Source organism: Onthophagus taurus, chromosome 7 (assembly GCF_036711975.1).
Source record: "Onthophagus taurus isolate NC chromosome 7, IU_Otau_3.0, whole genome shotgun sequence".
NCBI classification, from domain to species: Eukaryota; Metazoa; Arthropoda; class Insecta; order Coleoptera; family Scarabaeidae; genus Onthophagus; species Onthophagus taurus.
Window position 1 is genome coordinate 18,107,727 of NC_091972.1, and position 18,740 is coordinate 18,126,466.

The 18,740-nt window shown below is 30.1% G+C and overlaps 2 protein-coding genes and 2 long non-coding RNA genes across 4 annotated transcripts; 1 reads left to right on the plus strand and 3 right to left on the minus strand.

Moving 5' to 3' along the window:
- Positions 1–2,981: 2,981 nt before the first annotated feature.
- LOC111416625 (GATA zinc finger domain-containing protein 1) lies at positions 2,982–4,139 on the minus strand. Its single transcript, XM_023048686.2, has 3 exons — positions 3,695–4,139; positions 3,454–3,640; positions 2,982–3,387 (listed from the first exon to the last, which is right to left on the minus strand). Exons 1-3 carry the CDS (start codon positions 4,043–4,045, stop codon positions 3,215–3,217), a joined length of 711 nt encoding a protein of 236 aa, XP_022904454.1. The 5' UTR covers positions 4,046–4,139; the 3' UTR covers positions 2,982–3,214.
- Positions 4,140–4,583: 444 nt separating this feature from the next.
- Positions 4,584–10,419, plus strand: LOC111416627 (uncharacterized). Its single transcript, XM_023048688.2, has 2 exons — positions 4,584–5,420; positions 7,974–10,419. The coding sequence occupies exons 1-2, from the start codon at positions 4,671–4,673 to the stop codon at positions 8,406–8,408; spliced, it is 1,185 nt and encodes a 394-aa protein (XP_022904456.2). The 5' UTR covers positions 4,584–4,670; the 3' UTR covers positions 8,409–10,419.
- On the minus strand, positions 10,369–10,848 carry LOC111416629 (uncharacterized). Its single transcript, XR_011640962.1, has 2 exons — positions 10,698–10,848; positions 10,369–10,631 (listed from the first exon to the last, which is right to left on the minus strand). It is a non-coding gene; the product is annotated as an uncharacterized lncRNA (long non-coding RNA).
- Positions 10,849–15,052: 4,204 nt separating this feature from the next.
- On the minus strand, positions 15,053–15,618 carry LOC139430735 (uncharacterized). Its single transcript, XR_011641116.1, has 2 exons — positions 15,422–15,618; positions 15,053–15,355 (listed from the first exon to the last, which is right to left on the minus strand). It is a non-coding gene; the product is annotated as an uncharacterized lncRNA (long non-coding RNA).
- Between the last annotated feature and the right edge of the window lie 3,122 nt (positions 15,619–18,740).

Sequence of the window (18,740 nt, forward strand, 5' to 3'; positions counted from 1 at the left end):
TACGTTACGTTAGGTGATTTACGACTACATTTTAGAGATATGTAAGTAAAATTTACCGTTTTATCCTATCTTTTGTTTAGTCAATAATGTTAGAAAGTGATGTGGACATTTTGATAAGCGAGTCAGAGAGTGAAAGTGATTTTTCAGAGTTATGGTCCTATGATTCAGATTCAGAGAACGAAAATGTTGAATTCACAGAATTTCTTCCCATAAATGTAGGAAATCCACCACCTTATTCGACAAGGTTTCTTTTTAGCGACACAGCTGGTGTAAATTTCCAATTTTATACGCTATTTTGAATTGTTTTGGAATACGGAAATCCTGGATCTAATTACAACAGAAACTAACAGATATGCAGTTCAAAGTGGTACCAAGAAGTGGAAACCGACAGATAATGGAGAATTGATGTTTTTTTGTTGCTGTTCAAATTTTGCAAGGTATTGTAAGTAAGCCAAATGCAAATGGTACTGGTCGAAGAAGGATTTGATTGAAACACCATTTATCGCAAAAGTTATGTCTTGTAGGCGTTTTAGTTTATTGAAGAGTTATATATATTTTATAGACAATGTACACATCCGAAACCAAACAAATTATGGCCTGTTATTGAACATCTAAATAAAAAATTTTCTTCTGCGATTACACTATAAGGGTAGATTGGGTTGGAGTCAGTATATGCCTCTAAAAAGAGCCAGATTCGGCATCAAATCTTACATGTTATGCGAATCGAAATCCGGATATATATGGTCATTCATCATTTACATAGGAAAGGGAACAATAATTGATAATAATTATAAAGACCAGGGAATGGGAACACAAATTATTATGTCTTTGATGAGACCAATTTAGAATTTAGGACACTGTCATACCACTGACAACTTTTATATTTTATATCTATTATATTTTGTTACTATAAAATTGAACAGAAAAGATGTGCCGAAAGACCTGCAAAAGAAAAAGTTGAAACAAGGAGAAATAACGGCATATCAGAAAGGAAAAGTCTGTGTTATGAAATGGAACGACAAAAAGGACGTTGGCTTCTTATCAACAATTTACAATACAAAAATGATAGAAGTTGAAGGAAGGCAAGATTCTAAAAAGAATCCAAAATTTCTCAATGATTACAACAATTCTATGGGGGGTGTTGCCAAAGTTAATCAACATCTAACAAGTTATCCTATTATCAAACAGCGCGAAAAGAAATATTATTATAAAATGTTTCAACACCTTCTTGATCAAAATAGGGAGGTCTAAAATCTCATTTGAAGTTTCGATTAGATCTCGTTAAAAAAATTATTGAAAAATATGGAAAAGTTGAAGAAAAACCCGGACGTCCATCAGCAACACTGTCTCCAATACGTTTAATTGGTAGACATTTTTTAGAAACGACACCACCTACTTAAATAAGGATAAGCCAACCAGACAGTGCAAAGTATGAAAGACAACGGCAAAAAAATTCGAAAAGAGACTAGGTACTACTGTCCAGATTGTAAAGTAGGATTGTGCAGTGAATGTTTTAAAATATATCATACCCAAATTTCTTAGTGAATAAATTTAAATGTTTTAAAATTAAATCATTTTATTTCTTGTTTTTTACTTAATTTCAGATTCCTTACTAATTTTTAAGACTTAAAGAAAAAGAAAATAAAATAAGGTGACAGTTTTTAGACACTTTTTTTAGAAAAATTAAATGCTTAAGTGGTTAAGCATATCTAGTCTGCTGTAGTCAATCTCTGGTGTTTTGCAAAATGCATGTAGTCCCCTGAAAACAGTATTAAGTCTTCTTCATTCAAAATATATTCATCTGCCAGAAGTATCCAGTCCTCAGTACACTATATTAAGTCTTCTACAAGCAGTATACAGTTGTGCTTCACTGATACATAGTTTCCATGAATCTTCAGGTAGCATGTAACCTTCTGCAATCTTCTTCATCTGCAATCAGCATTCAGTCTTTTTCAAGCAGTATCTAGCAATACATGCTTTCCTGGAAGCGACATGAAGTCTCCATCTAGCTTAATTTAGCTTGCAGTCTTTCGTAAACTAGCTTTCATCTTCCGCAATCATCATTCTGTCTTATTCAAGCAGTCTAGTCTTTTAAAACCAGTTTCTTGTCTTTTGCAGAAGAGGTCGTTTGTAGCCGAGGCTCTGTTATCTACTTCAGTAAACACATATCAGCTAATTTAACACAATATTGTACATTGTATTAAATTAAATACGATTCTAGATTCGAAAGTTTATAGTACTAGGTTTAGTGTTAGTTCTAGTGATTATTATTATTATTATTGCTGCCGAACTGAGGGGAGCGGCCCTCTCGTCACTGCGAGCTGGTGTAAGAAATTTTTCTTAAGGACCGTCGACCGCGTGTATAATTATAGGGGAAACAGTCGTTCTTACTTTTGATCTAGTTTCTTTAATAATGGATATTTTAGTTTAATTCTTTTGGCAACTGATAGATAAAAGTACAAAAATTCTTCCTACAGAGTCCGTTTTTTTTAATAAATCATTTCATTACCAAATATTTGCATCTCAATATAGACCTGTGATGACCTTTTTTTTTAATCGTCATCACAAACATTCAAAAGTCGTAATGCAAATTTAAATTCCGTGGGAGGATTAATATATCCATCGCCTATAAGTATAACCCAAAATTGACATTAATGTTTCAATAACAAATAATTGAGATTTTAATAATAATACACCATCTTTTAAATAAAAAAAATCAGTATTTTTTTAATTTATTTACTTGTACCTCAAACACCATTTTTAAACTTGCTATTTACTTCCTCTTTCTGAAAAAGAGTGCTGTGAGTCGTCCAGATGTCCGCCACAAGTCCCATTATATTTGTGAGTGAAATGGTATTCTCAGTAAGGATGGTGTGAAAAAGGATATTGATACAGAGATCTTTTTTTATGTAAAAATTCATTCTTTTGAACAAATCAAGTTAAGAAATCCTGATGTGGAGAATACTACTTCAAGTACTTCATCAGTTTTAACATATATTGTAAGGGATGGCGTTTGTAAGGTATTATAACAAGTATTCATTTAATAATATACACCTAAAATACTTTTTCTCTTTCCTTTTCTAATTTTAATTTGTAAGGATAAAGTTTCCTTATTTGTTTTACAAATCACTAGGAGCTGGGGATACTTTTAATTAAAAATTGTTAAATATATATTAACAAATAAGTTAAAATTAAAAAATTTATAAATACTTATTTATCTGGACCCTAATAATCTTTGAATCGGCTTTAACATTGACCAAACAAATCCAGGTTCAACTGGAGGATGTACAATTGGATATGGTGTAGTTGGAGCTTTATAATAATCTGATGGAGCATGCATCACAAATTCCATGCAACTCATTTTACGTGGTACTTCTTCTTCTGGACCTACAACACCAAAAATGTTATTTATTATGAACTTTACAAGTATTTTTAGGACATTAAGGTTGTTACCAATTATGTAAGTAGCTGGATCAAAACATTCATTTGTAGGAGGACTTTCTTGTGTTGGTAACAACCAAGTTATTGTAGCACTTTTCTCACAATACTGATCAGTTAAAAATCCTCTTAATTGAGCATAATAAACTTTATCATCTTCATCCATTAAAGATACAATATCACCCAATTGAAAGTATTGATCCTAAAATAGAATTAATCTTAAAATAATAAAAACCCATTTAAATCTTATATTTACTTTATAAAATATATGATCACTTGTAACTGGACTTGCAACAGCACTTGGAGCTTTCACAGGAACCTTTTTAAACAAAGCTCTTCGTCCTCGGCCTTTTGGAGCGACCGTTTTTGGTATTGCAAAAGGGTTTAATCTCGTTTTATACGATCTTGTTATTCTCATTCGTTTTTTCGAAGATTTTCCTTCGGTTTTATTAGTACTTTCATCGTTATTCTCATCTTCCGATTTATCTTCATCTTTTGCCTCATTTACGCAATCTAAACAAATCGCCCCCAAGTTTTCTGCGTTTGTCCATATCGAAGATTCGGTTGTTCCACATTTTAAACATTCCGGGTGATTTTTTAATGGCATTTTTCAATAATAAATGTAGTTATAAATCATTAAATCAAACTTAGGTTATATGAAAAATCTTAGGTTAAGTTGTTTCGGTTTTAAATTAAAAATGTCAATAAGAGATGGCGGTACTCCTATTTCAATTTATCAATCATTATTTCATTTTTTTAGTTATAAATCAGTTTCTTTATGAATTAAATCTGGATTTCATGATATATTGTTGCGAAATATGTTATAGAAATTGATTATTAAATTAAATTTTTTTTAATAACATTATCCTATTTTATTTACATTTGATCATAATAGATGGCGCAAATTTAACCGGCAAAATTTAAATACTTTCTGCGTTTTAAGATAATGATTAAAAATAACTGTTGATAATACTTAATTAAACCAAACAAAATGTGATTTAGTGGAAAATTTTTAAACCTAACAATTTAAATTACATTGTTAAGATAATTTAATCTTTTATGTACCTTTTGAATCAAAATAAATATTAAACTTCCCAAACCCATTATAAAACTATTATATTAATCTTAACAATAAGTTGTTGAGGACTTATTTCTAGTTTAGTCTTCAAGGTTATTTCAATGTACTTTAAAAATTCATTGAGTCAGTGTTCGTGAAGTTGTAAGTTAAAAAAATGGAATTTATTGCGGATTTAAAAACAATAGCAATCAACGAAGGTATAAAAAATCCTGTAATTACAATAAATCAAACATCGAAAACCGGCGAAGGCTTTCTGGGAACATATTACATCGTTAACATTCATGGCACAGAAACAAGGTTGAGTTTATTTTTAAAACGCCCCCCTAAAAGTACTGATGAAGTTGTAAAAGAATCTATGAGGAAAATTCATTTAAACGAATATCTATTTTATGAAAACATTTATCCAGAATTTATTAAATTTGAATTTGTTAGAAACGAAGATAATTACTTTAAATCAGTTCCAAAATGTTACAAAATCATTTCGAATAAAAATAGAGAAGTTATGATCTTGGAAAATTTGAGAGCAAATGGTTTTCGGAGTTACAACAGAAGACAACCATTAGATGACAATCATTTAGAATTAATTTTAGATGAATTGGCTCATTTTCACGCTGTTTCATTTGCGTTTAAAGACCAAAAACCCGATCGGTTTAAGGAAATCGTCAAAAACGTTTCTTGGGCTGCTTCTGAAACTATTAAAGAAGATTATCTAGAAACCGTATGGTTCTTATCGAAGAATGTACTTGAAAAATTGGACTCAAACACTTTTTTTGGATATGAACTATTTAAATCGCACGTCGATTCAATAAAAGATTTCTTATCGTTCCTGGATAATTTTGATGGCCGTTTTAATGTTCTTAATCATGGTGATTTAACACTTAACAACATTTTATTTGGATATAACGTAAGGTTATTTTTAATATTTTGTAAAATTTGCTTTAAAATGTTTTTAATTCATGATAAGATCTCACTTGGTTCTTGACATACGATTTCTTAAAAAGATCGTTGGACCTCAATCGAAACTTGATTAAATTTACTAAAAAGTGGTTTTTACTTCGACTCGATATGTCAATTTAACCCCTCATAAGTAGATGGATTAAAAACATCATCAATTCGGAAGTTGCAGAAATAAAGAAATGATTGTATGCACATTAATTGTTAATTAAATTTGCTACAAAATGGTTCTTATTTCATGGTAATATCTCACTTCGTTCTTGAGATACGATTTTTTAAAAAGTTCGTTATCCAACTTAACCTCAATAACTATTCAGACTTGAACTAAAAAAATCGTAAGATTGACATTTATGAAATCGAAAGAATTATATTTGGTGTGTTGAAACTTGATTATATATACTAAAAAATGTTTTTTACCTCGATTCGATATCTCAATTAGTTTAGGAGATATAATTTTTTCAAAATTGATGTATATTAGCTAACCCCTCATAAGTAGATGTAGACAGATGGATTAAAAACATCGTAAAGTCAGAAGTTGCAGTAATAAAGAAATGATTTTTTGCACATTAAATGTTAATTAAATTTGCTACAAAATGGTTCTTATTTCATGGTAATATCTCACTTCGTTCTTGAGATACGATTTTTTAAAAAGTTCGTTTACCAACTTAACCTCAATAACTATTCAGAATTGAATTAAAAAAATCGTAAGATTGACATTTATGAAATCGAAAGAATTATATTTGGTGTGTTGAAACTTGATTATATATACTAAAAAATGGTTTTTAGCTCGACTCGATATCTCAATTAGTTTAGGAGATATAATTTTTTCAAAATTGATGTATATTAGCTAACCCCTCATAAGTAGATGTAGACAGATAGATTAAAAACATCATAAAGTCGGAAGTTGCAGAAATAAAGATATGATTTTTTGCACATTAAATGTTAATTAAAGTTGCTACAAAATGGTTCTTATTTCATGGTAATATCTCACTTCGTTCTTGAGATACGATTTTTTAAAAAGTTCGTTTATCAACTTAACCTCAATAACTATTCAGAATTGAATTAAAAAAATCGTAAGACTGACATTTATGAAATCGAAAGAATTATATTTGGTGTGTTGAAACTTGATTATATTTACTAAAAAGTGGTTTTTACCCCGACTTGATATCTCAATTAGTTTAGGAGATATAACTTTTTCAAAATTGATGTGTATTAGCTAACCCCTCATAAGTAGATGTAGACAGATGGATTAAAAACATCATAAAGTCGGAAGTTGCAGAAATAAAGAAATGATTTTTTACACATTAAATGTTAATTAAATTTGCTACAAAATGGTTCTTATTTCATGGTAATATCTCACTTCGTTCTTGAGATACGATTTTTTAAAAAGTTCGTTATCCAACTTAACCTCAATAACTATTCAGACTTGAATTAAAAAAATCGTAAGACTGACATTTATGAAATCGAAAGAATTATATTTGGTGTGTTGAAACTTGATTATATTTACTAAAAAATGGTTTTTACCTCGACTCGATATCTCAATTAGTTTAGGAGATATATTTTTTTCAAAATTGATGTGTATTAGCTAACCCCTCATAAGTAGATGTAGAGAGATGGATTAAAAACATCATAAAGTCGGAAGTTGCAGAAATAAAGAAGTGATTTTTTACACATTAAATGTTAATTAAATTTGCTACAAAATGGTTCTTATTTCATGGTAATATCTCACTTCGTTCTTGAGATACGATTTTTTAAAAAGTTCGTTATCCAACTTAACCTCAATAACTATTCAGACTTGAACTAAAAAAATCGTAAGATTGACATTTATGAAATCGAAAGAATTATATTCGGTGTGTTGAAACTTGATTATATTTACTAAAAAATGGTTTTTACCTCGACTTGATATCTCAATTAGTTTAGGAGATATAATTTTTTCAAAATTGATGTATATTAGCTAACCCATCATAAGTAGATGCAGACAGATGGGTTAAAAACATCATAAAATCGGAAGTAGCAGAAATAAAGAAATGATTGTATGCACATTAAATGTTAATTAAATTTGCTACAAAATGGTTCTTATTTCATGGTAATATCTCACTTCGTTCTTGAGATACGATTTTTTAAAAAGTTCGTTATCCAACTTAACCTCTATAACTATTCAGACTTGAATTAAAAAAATCGTAAGATTGACATTTATGAAATCGAAAGAATTATATTTGGTGTGTTGAAACTTGATTATTTTTACTAAAAAATGGTTTTTACCTCGACTCGATATCTCAATTAGTTTAGGAGATATAATTTTTTAAAGTTGGAGTTTATAAATTTTACTCCTTATAAATGGAAAAGTATTAAAAAAATCATAACTTCAAAATTTATAGGTATAAAAAGATGTTAATTTACACATCAAATATTAATTAAATTTACTTTAAAATGGTTTTTATTTCATGATAATATCTTACCTCGTTTTTGAGATACAAAGTTAAATTGTTCTTAATTTTTTCAGGAAGACGATGACGACAACCCTGTAAGAGTTTCATTTCTTGATTGGCAATTAACAAAAGTAACTTCACCAGTAATCGATCTTTCTTATTTAATTTACGGAACTTGTGAATTAAAACAAATGGAAAAAATCGATTATTTCTTGAATTTTTATTACAACAAACTCGGTTTTTACATCAACTTACTTGGTAGTGATTTAAGTATGTTGTACCCAAAAGACGATTTTGATGAGGAATGGAGGAAGTTTTCCAGATATGGACTAGCATTGTCTACGATAGTCATTAAATTAACATTTACTGATCCCGATGATGTCCCATTAAATAACAGCGAGAAAAAAACAATGCTCGAAAGTTTATCTTACAAAATTAAAAACGAAAAAAAATATATCGAAAGAATTAAATGTGTTATTAATCATTTTATTGAAAAGAAATATTTATAAAGTCAATATTCGCTATAATCGTTAATAAATGCATCTTCATTCCAAAGAGGTAGACGATGTGACGGAGGCTTATTACGAATGGGGAATCTAATTTGACGACCAATATGAGCAGTTCTACGATTTCCAAATGGTGTATATTCGTGCCAAAACGAGGGTGGCATTAAAATTTCCTCGCTGCTTTTAGCTACCGTAATTTTTGATTTTTCATTAAATACTTCGCCGGTTTTCATCGACCATCCTTCCTTATTTGTTGCTGAAAATACAGTTGTTAGTGTAACGAAGAAAAAAATAAAAATCTAAAAGAAAAGAAATCAATTTATTTTACTAACTTTAAGAATTAATAAATTACCTTGAATTGAAACAACATTCTTCTTTGCGATTGTATTATGTACATAACTTGTTAAATAAGTATAATTCGTCTTGCAGTTGCTCGAGTTCACTGATTAATAGAAAGTCAATATATGCACTGTGATAACATGTTTTCTTTTTATATTTATGACGATTAATTTATGAGTTTAAATGAGATAATCGCAGTTTGTAAACAAAATTTGTGTAATTTTGAGAAATGTATTGTAAAAATCGTGTTCGCTGACGTTTATAAAAACCAATTCGATTCAATTTAACCTAAATATTCTTAAAAAGTTGATAAAAAAAGCAATGTATCATTTTTAAAATTTTTACTTTATTTAAGAAATTAAGAAATCGCAGGGTTTTTTTATAAGACGTTCTTATTTTCCCCATCCATGATGATGCGGGTGATGGTGATGGTGGTGATGGTGATAATGACCATAATGTCCACCTCCATAATGACCATATCTAGATTCCGAAGTTTCTAAAGCGTCATCAATTTCAGCAGCGGGAAGAACGAGTTCTGTATTAGGGATATTATCGATGCTAGCTGGCAAATTTTTTTCGTTTGCTGGATAAGACCAAACCATCACGAAGAATATACAAAATAAAATGATTATCTGCAAAAAAGACACAAAAATAACTCTCATAAATAAAAATTAATTTCGTAAAAATCAAAAATATTACCTTCATTTTAACAAATATTTCGTCTCTAAAGAATGGGTTAAGAAGAATGATTAAATATTCGTTGGTTTTATTGACGCTTATATAGATGGTACCGCAGGAAGATCTTGTTTTTTATCTTTTTCTTAATTAGAATAAAAACTTGTTATTTCGTAGAATTTGTTTTTGTTTGAGTATTTTTTTATGTGTGGTTAAAATGTTAATAAAAACAAAGATGTCATCGTTGGAGTGCTACTTTACATAAAAAAATGCGGTTTGTATTAATCATGCACGATTCTAGGGTTTACTTTTCTTAATATAAATTTTTGCAAATGTTTTGTTATTCAAATCTTTATATAATATAAGATTTATAGCAATTTCTGTAACATATTTTATGTAAAACTGTTCATCGCAAGATTTTCACCATCGAAAGTGCAATAGAGATGTAAAGAACAGGGATAAAGTGAATAAATAATCTAAATATAAATAATATAGTGGTAGAAGAACTGGAAAGAATAGAAAAATAACAGATGATAGAGATCAGTTATGCCATCTGCATTGAAAAAATGGCTCCAAAACACATTTAAGGAAAATACATCATACCATTCTACTTTAATTTCTGTCGCACACATAAATCCTAGAGTCTAGGATTCGTAGGACCTAAGAACCAATCAATTAATTCAAAAAGAAATCAAATACGAAAATCAGGTTTCAATATTTAACATCTATGACGTGTACAGAGATATTCCTGACATATACTAAAAAATACTAAACTTGAATATAGCTTAACCAAGACAAGTTTAAATGAGATAATCGCAGTTTGTAAACAAAATTTGTATAATTTCGAGAAATGTATTGCAAACATCGCTTTCGCTGACGTTCCCAAAAACAAATTCGATTCAGTTTAACTTAAATATTCTTAAAAGTTGTAAAAAAGACAATGTATATATAATTTTTTAAATTTTTACTTTATTTAAGAAATAAAGAAATCGCAGGGTTTTTTATAAGATGTTCTTATTTTCCAAATCTCTGTGGTCGCTGTTCTTGCGGTTGGGGGGGCGGAGGTTGATAACGGCCTTCATAACCATCATATCTAGTTTCCGAAGTTTCTAAAGAGCCATCAACATCAATATCGATGCTAGCTGGTAAAATTTCTTCGTTTGCTGGATAAGACCAAACCATCACGAAGAATATACAAAATAAAATGATTATCTGCAAAAAAACACAAAAATAACTCTTATAAATAAACATCAATTTCGTAAAAATCAAAAATATTACCTTCATTTTAACAAATATTTCGTCTTTAAAGAATGGTTTAAGAAGAATGACTGAATATTCGCTAGCTTTATTGACGCTTATATAGATGATACCGCAGGAAGATCTTGTTTTTGATGCTTTTTCTGAATTAGAATAAAAACTTGTTATTTCGCAGAATTTGTTTTTATTTAAGTATTTTACGTGATTAAAATGATAATAAAAAAGGCAGAAGTAAGATGTCATCGTTGGAGTGCTGCTTTACATTTAAAAAATGCAATTTGTATTAATTATGCACGATTCTAGGGTTTGTTTTTCTTAATATAAAGTTATGCAAATAATTTGTTATTCAAATCTTTATATAATATAAGATTTATTGCAATTTTTATCAATTTCTCTAACATATTTTAAAATGTAAAACAGAAGTGAAGATCAAGGATAAAACGAGGAAATAATTTAAATATCGTGGTTAAGAATAAATAATATAGTAGCAAAAGAACTGTAAAGAATAGAAAAATATTAGATGATAGTAAATTAGCTATGCCATCTGCATTAAAAAAATAGATCCAAAACAGATTTAAAGAAAACATATTATACCATTCTTCATAACTATTCTACTTTAATTTCTGCTTCACACATAAATCCTAGAAGAACCATAATATTCAACATCTATCACGTGTACAGAGATGTTTTAGACATATACTAAAAAATTTTGAAATTAAATAAAGGTTGACAGAAACTGGAAAAAGTGGTAACAGGAGAGAGAAGCTGAAAAGAGATCTGCTACAACAAGAAATTAAAAAATTTGAAAAAAACATGTAATAGAAAATGGAGACTTAACAGAGACTAAAAAGTGATACTGCTAAATGGTAATATAAAAAAGAAACTGAAGGAAAAGCAAACAGAGACTGGAAACAGACTGGTTATGGAAGAAAAAAGCTGAGCGTAATGTTGAGAGAGAAAAAAATGGTAGAGAAGAGATAATAAAGACCGGCAAGAATTTGGTAATACAGGAAGATGACTGGTCAGAGACAGGATTGAGATAAAGTGGAAAAAACTGAGCAGAAAGTAGGGATTTAGAAGAAATACTAATATGTGGGTAGATAGAGAAGGGAGGTTGGACTCTTTCCAGCTGGTAATAGAAGAAAGATGCAGAACCGAGACTGAAAATACAGGAAGATGACTGGTAAGATTAGAAATTCACTTAACAGAGTATGAAAAGGATAAAAAGAAAGTGGCCAGAGAGAAGAGAGTCTGAACGGAGTCTGAAAACACAAAAGGCGGCCTAAACAGAAATTGGGAAAAGAAAGAAAAAATTAGATAGGAAAAAAGGAGACTGAAAACAGACTAGTAAAATGAGACTGGAAAAGAAAAAAAGCAGACTGGATATCAAACACACCTCAACACCTCGTGTTTCAGCAGAACCAAGAAATAGCTAAGAATAACGCTAGCGAAAGAAAAAAAACAGATACTGGAAAGAGAAAAAGGAGACTATGCAGAAAGGAGGGAAAATAGACAGATACTCTGCGTCTTCTTTCTTTCACCAGCTTCTCTTCATGTATTACTTATACAGTGTGTCCGTAAAGTAACGGATATAGACGATAAAATCATTATAAACAGCTTATGGAAAAATCCCTGAAACGGGTCTAAAGATTTAAATTTGTTGCAATTTTTTGGTATATATTTCAATTTTTTCCGCCATTTTTGAACGAATTATGACATCATCGATATTTTTTTTAAATGGCAATCCTCCATTTTTATTACGAAATATCAAACAATATCTTTTTCTGAATCTAGTTCACTCAATATTAATATTAGTTACATAAGAAATTTTTCGAGAAAAGTTACTTTAAAGATTAACTTCTTCAACTTCTTTGCTAACATGATAAAAATAGCAGTAGCCATAAGTAACTATGGTAACCAATTATTTTAAACAATTTCCTAAGTGTTTTTTCTAAGTTTTGAAAAATCAAAACATCCCCCTCCAGGTAAGGTTTCCTCACAAAGTAGGAACTCAGGATAGTATCAAATACTATTTCGCTCCACACATAGATTTTTTGCGGGTATTGGGTGTGCGACTTTCTTGTCCAATGTGGATTTTGGGTAGCCCAATACCGACAATTTTGTCTATTTACTTGGCCACTCGATGTGTATGTCATCGGAAAAAATATATTTTTGACAAAGCCTTCGTCTTCGTAGCAAAATTGTTGTTCAAAAAGCTACTCACGACTCATTGATCGTGAATGAGGTTTACTTTATAGGAATAATATTTTGCAGTATTTAAAATTGTATGAACCGTTGATTTTCTAATGTCCAAATTCGACCCAACACCCCTGACAATAACATAAGGAATTCCTTGCCCAGCCAAAACCACCTTTTGCTGAACCTTTCTTGAAACATTTGGTCGGGCAGACTTTGAGAAATATCGAAGATATCCATACTTTTTAAATTTAGTCACAGCTAGGCTTACCAACTGATGAGCTAAGCAGTTTTCAATCAGGAAATGTTGCATTAAGGAGGTGATTTAGTAACTAAATCATTTTTTGACACTTAGATAATTGTTTAAAATAGTCAATTAGTCAAGGCTAATGCTATTTTTATCATGTCATCAAATTTGAAGTAGTTTAACTTTAAAGTAATTTCTCTGATGTAACCAATATTAATATTGACTGTACTAGATTCAGAAAAACATCGTCTTTCATATTTCGTAATAAAGATGGGGGAATTCCATTTGAAAAGAATGTCGATGACGTCATAACTCGTTTAAAAATGGTTGAAAAAATTAAAATTTACACCAAAAGAATGCAAAAAAAATTTAAATCTTTAGACCCCTTTCAGACATTTTTCCACAAACCGTTTATAATGATTTTATTGCCTACATCCGCTACTTAATAATGAGAGTCACGAGAAAGGATTATTATAACTAAAGTTGAAAAAAATTGGAAATATCACTATTTTCAATTAATAGCAAATGCATTGTAAGCGAAGTTTATAACGTCTCGGTGGCAAGCAACCTCGGCTACTATCACTTTAACGGTGCAGATTATGGTAACAGGGTTGCTTACACTTTATAGTGATAGAACGTAGCGCCTCGGCCGCTAGCGACCTTGGCTAATATCTCTTTAATAGTTAACATTGTAGCGCCTCGGCCGCAAGCAACCTCGGCTAATATCTCTTTAATAGTTAAGTAAAGAAACTAAACAGGATTTGGAAAAAGAAGAAAGAGCATTGATAATGAGAAAGGAAATTTGAAAGATTCTGCAAAGGAAAGACTAGGATTAGACGTATGTCTGGTTACTGGAAGTATGATGTCTAAAAAAAGACTAATTGTAGAAGAAGAAGAATGAACAGAACTTGAAAAGAGAAGAAAGAGCTAGGACGGAAAGAAAGGAGGCTGGAAAGAGACTAATAATGAAAGTAAGAAATTGGTCAGAGACTAGCAGAAAGTAAAGAGACTGATAACAGACTAGTAACAAAAAATGATGCCGAACAGGCACTGGAAATGGTAATGGAAAGATTAAAATTAGACATAGAAGAAAATGGCTGAAATTAAAGATCTTGTTTTTTATCTTTTTCTTAATTAGAATAAAAACTTGTTATTTCGTAGAATATGTTTTTGTTTGAGTATTTTTTTATGTGTGGTTAAAATGTTAATAAAAACAAAGATGTCATCGTTGGAGTGCTACTTTACATAAAAAAATGCGGTTTGTATTAATCATGCACGATTCTAGGGTTTACTTTTCTTAATATAAATTTTTGCAAATGTTTTGTTATTCAAATCTTTATATAATATAAGATTTATAGCAATTTCTGTAACATATTTTATGTAAAACTGTTCATCGCAAGATTTCCACCATCGAAAGTGCAATAGAGAAGTAAAGAACAGGGATAAAGTGAATAAATAATCTAAATATAAATAATATAGTGGTAGAAGAACTGGAAAGAATAGAAAAATAACAGATGATAGAGATCAGCTATGCCATCTGCATTGAAAAAACAGCTCCAAAACGCATTTAAGGAAAATACATCATACCATTCTACTTTAATTTCTGTCGCACACATAAATCCTAGAGTCTAGGATTCGTAGGAACTAAGAACCAATCAATTAATTCAAAAAGAAATCAAATACGAAAATCAGGTTTCAATATTTAACATCTATGACGTGTACAGAGATATTCCTGACATATACTAAAAAATACTAAACTTGAATATAGCTTAACCAAGACAAGTTTAAATGAGATAATCGCAGTTTGTAAACAAAATTTGTATAATTTCGAGAAATGTATTGCAAACATCGCTTTCGCTGACGTTCCCAAAAACAAATTCGATTCAATTTAACTTAAATATTCTTAAAAGTTGTAAAAAAGACAATGTATATATAATTTTTTAAATTTTTACTTTATTTAAGAAATAAAGAAATCGCAGGGTTTTTTTATAAGATGTTCTTATTTTCCAAATCTCTGTGGTTGCTGTCCTTGCGATTGGCGGGGCGGGACTCTATAACGAACATATCTAGTTTCCGAAGTTTCTAAAGAGCCATCAACATCAATTTCATCAGCGAGAAGAACGAGTTCTGTATTAGCGATATTATCGATGCTAGCTGGCAAAATTTCTTCGTTTGCTGGATAAGACCAAACCATCACGAAGAATATACAAAATAAAATATTCTGTAATAAAATATTCTGTAAAAGAACACAAAAATAACTCTTATAAATAAACACCAATATCGTAAAAATCAAAAATATTACCTTCATTTTAACAAATATTTCGTCTTTAAAGAATGGTTTAAGAAGAATGACTGAATATTCGCTGGCTTTATTGACGCTTATATAGATGATACCGCAGGAAGATCTTGTTTTTGATGCTTTTTTTGAATTAGAATAAAAACTTGTTATTTCGCAGAATTTGTTTTTGTTTAAGTATTTTATGTGATTAAAATGATAACAAAAAAGGCAGAAGTAAGATGTCATCGTTGGAGTGCTGCTTTACATTTAAAAAATGCAATTTGTATTAATTATGCACGATTCTATTGTTTGTTTTTCTTAATATAAAGTTATGCAAATATTTTGTTATTCAAATCTTTATATAATATAAGATTTATTGCAATTTTTAGCAATTTCTCTAACATATTTTAAAATGTAAAACAGAAGTGAAGATCAAGGATAAAATGAGGAAATAATTTAAATATCGTGGTTAAGAATAAATAATATAGTAGCAAAAGAACTGTAAAGAATAGAAAAATATTAAATGATAGTAAATTAGCTATGCCATCTGCATTAAAAAAATAGATCCAAAAGAGATTTAAAGAAAACATATTATACCATTCTTCATAACTATTCTACTTTAATTTCTGCTCCACACATAAATCCTAGAAGAACCAATCACTTAATATTCTACATCTATCACGTGCACAGAGATGTTTTTGACATATACTAAAAAATGCTGAAATTAAATAAAGGTTGACATAAACTGGAAAGAGTGGTAACAGGAGAGCGAATCTGAAAAGACATCTGCGACAACAAGAAATTAAAAAATTAAAAAAAAACTTGTAATAGAAAATGGAGACTTAACAGAGACTGAAAAGTGATACTGCTACTAGTAATATAAGAAAGAAACTGAATAAAAAGCAAACAGAGACTGGAAACAGACTGGTTATGGAAGAAAAAAGCTGAGTGTATTGTTGAGAGAGAAAAAATGGTAGAGAAGAAAAGATAAAGACCGGCAAGAATTTGGTAATAGAAAAAGGTGACTGGAGAGACCGGATTAAGAAGAAACAGCGAGAAAAACTGAGCAGAAAGTAAGAGTTTAAAATAAAAACTAATATATGGAAGAGAAGATAAGTTGGTCTCTTTCCAGCTGGTAATAGAAGAAAGATGCAGAACCGAGACTGAAAACACAAGAAGATGACTGGTAAAATTAGAAATACACTAAACAAAGTATGAAGAAAGTGGCCAGAAAAAAGTGAGTATGCACAGAGTCTGAAAACACTAAACGGCGGCCGAAACAGAAACTGAGAAAAGAAAGAAAAAATTAGATAGGAAAAAAGGAGACTGAAAACAGACTAGTAATAGAAGAGATTAAAATGAGACTGGAAAAGAGAAAAGGCAGACTGGATATCAAATACTCACCGCCACACCTCGTGTTACAGCAGAACCAAGAAATAGCTAAAGTAGCGCTAGTGATGGAAAAAAATAGATAATGGAAAGAGGAAAAGGAGACTATCGTCTTTTTTCTTTCACCAGCTTTCCTTCATGTCTTACTTATACAAAAGAAACTCAACAGGGAGTGGGAAAGAAGAAAAAATTATATTTTCAATTAAAATTGGAAAAAATTGTGGCGCCTCGGCCAATATCACTTTAACGGTGTAGATTATAGCACCAGGCACCATGCAGGGAATACTTGAACTTGTCGCCTACCACTGAAATACAATCAATTAAAAAAGGAATTTCCATTCCTCATATGAAAGTTTCATGTGCCAGATCAAAATATGAGGCTAATATTAAATCAGTATTTTAAAATTACTGTTAAGTAAACTAAATGCAGCATTTGTAACGATTTTATCTGATGCATCAAATCATAATAAAACCAAATTGTATCTATCTACTTAAAAAATTCGCTACTTAGACCACAACACAACTTATAGATAGCTTCCTATAATACCAGGACTCTATAATAGGATCAAAAACTACTAGAAATGAAAGAAGATGTCCTAAACATAAAATTGCACATCGCGGATATGAACAAGGTGTAACGAAGAGGCGAAAGTCAATTAACGCTAAAGTCAGAACGATACGAGGATGTATTGGAAGGAGGAGTAGGATTATATTTCATAAGAAACACGTATCAGATATAATAGTCATTAAAGCAATGAGCCCTGATTTTGACAAACTAAATTCCAAATACAATCTTCAATGGGTGACAATGGATATGAGGATAAAGCAACTTGTTTGCAATGATCTCTTTCTTTAATAAAACCCCAACATAATGGACATGGGCCAGTTCGAAAAAAGAAACAAAATTGACTTCTCTATCACGGATAAAAAAAATCATAAAAGATTTCTTGCTCCAAAATTTCCAATATATTGTTCGAAAATGATATATTAAACGTTTCATTTATTTACGTTGTACATTTTTATTAAATTTTGTTGTCCCCCTTTTCATTGTAAAAAAATTGGTCACCTTATCATTGACGGTTTACGTTGTAGTGCCTGCGTAGATTATAGCACTTGAGTAAATATCTTTTTAACGAAATAGAACGCCACGATCTCTTTGTCTCGATTTTAAGCGACCTCAGCTACACCTCACTTTGTTTTTTTCCATTGTAGCCTGTGTTGCTTACTACGCTTTATCGAGATGCAATATAGGATTGTTAATAGCAGAAAAATACTAAACAGGATTTTGGAAAAAGTAGAAAGAGTATTGGTAATGAGGATGGAAATTTGAAGAATGCTGTAAAGGAAAGAATAGGATTAGACGTATGTCTAGTTACTGGACGTGTGATAGCTACCAGAACCTGGAAAGAGAAGAAAGAGATCGGACAGAAAAAAGGGGTCAGTGTTGATTGTGTAATCCATTTTAACAGTATTATATTAAATGTAAACGATGAAAATTATAATCAATTTATTTTTTGTACTAAACATAAATTGATTATAATTTTCATCGTTTACAGAAAAAAGGGGGACTGGAAAAAGACTAATAGTGAAAGAAAAAGACTGACCAGAGACTGGCAGAAAGTAACGAGACTGATAAGACACTAGTAATAGAAGAAAGAGACCGAATAGGGACTGAAAATAGAAGAAGAAGCCTTTACAATGAAGGAAGTAGTTGGAAAAAGACTGTAAAGGAAGAAATAGAACCAGATATAGAAGAATATGGCTGTAAAGAAACCGCTACTTAAAAAAGGAAAATGAATTGAGCCTGAAAAGGCAAGAAAGAGACTGGACGGAATGAAAGGAGACTGGAAATAAACGATAGCGTAACTTCATCTACATTCTTAAATCTTTTATTATTTCATTACATATAAAATAAAAATTGTGAAAAATTATAAGAAAAACTGTAATTTTATCA

What these genes read in the sequence shown, in the direction of transcription:
- LOC111416625 (XM_023048686.2), bottom strand. Translation starts at nt 4,045, where the DNA reads ATGCCATTAAAAAATCACCCGGAATGTTTAAAATGTGGAACAACCGAA. An exon ending in GTGATCATATATTTTATAAA is followed by an intron (nt 3,641 to 3,694) that starts GTAAATATAAGA and finishes ATTCTATTTTAG; the next exon opens with GATCAATACTTTCAATTGGG. An exon ending in TCCAGCTACTTACATAATTG is followed by an intron (nt 3,388 to 3,453) that starts GTAACAACCTTA and finishes TTGGTGTTGTAG; the next exon opens with GTCCAGAAGAAGAAGTACCA.
- LOC111416627 (XM_023048688.2), top strand. Translation starts at nt 4,671, where the DNA reads ATGGAATTTATTGCGGATTTAAAAACAATAGCAATCAACGAAGGTATA. An exon ending in ACATTTTATTTGGATATAAC is followed by an intron (nt 5,421 to 7,973) that starts GTAAGGTTATTT and finishes TAATTTTTTCAG; the next exon opens with GAAGACGATGACGACAACCC.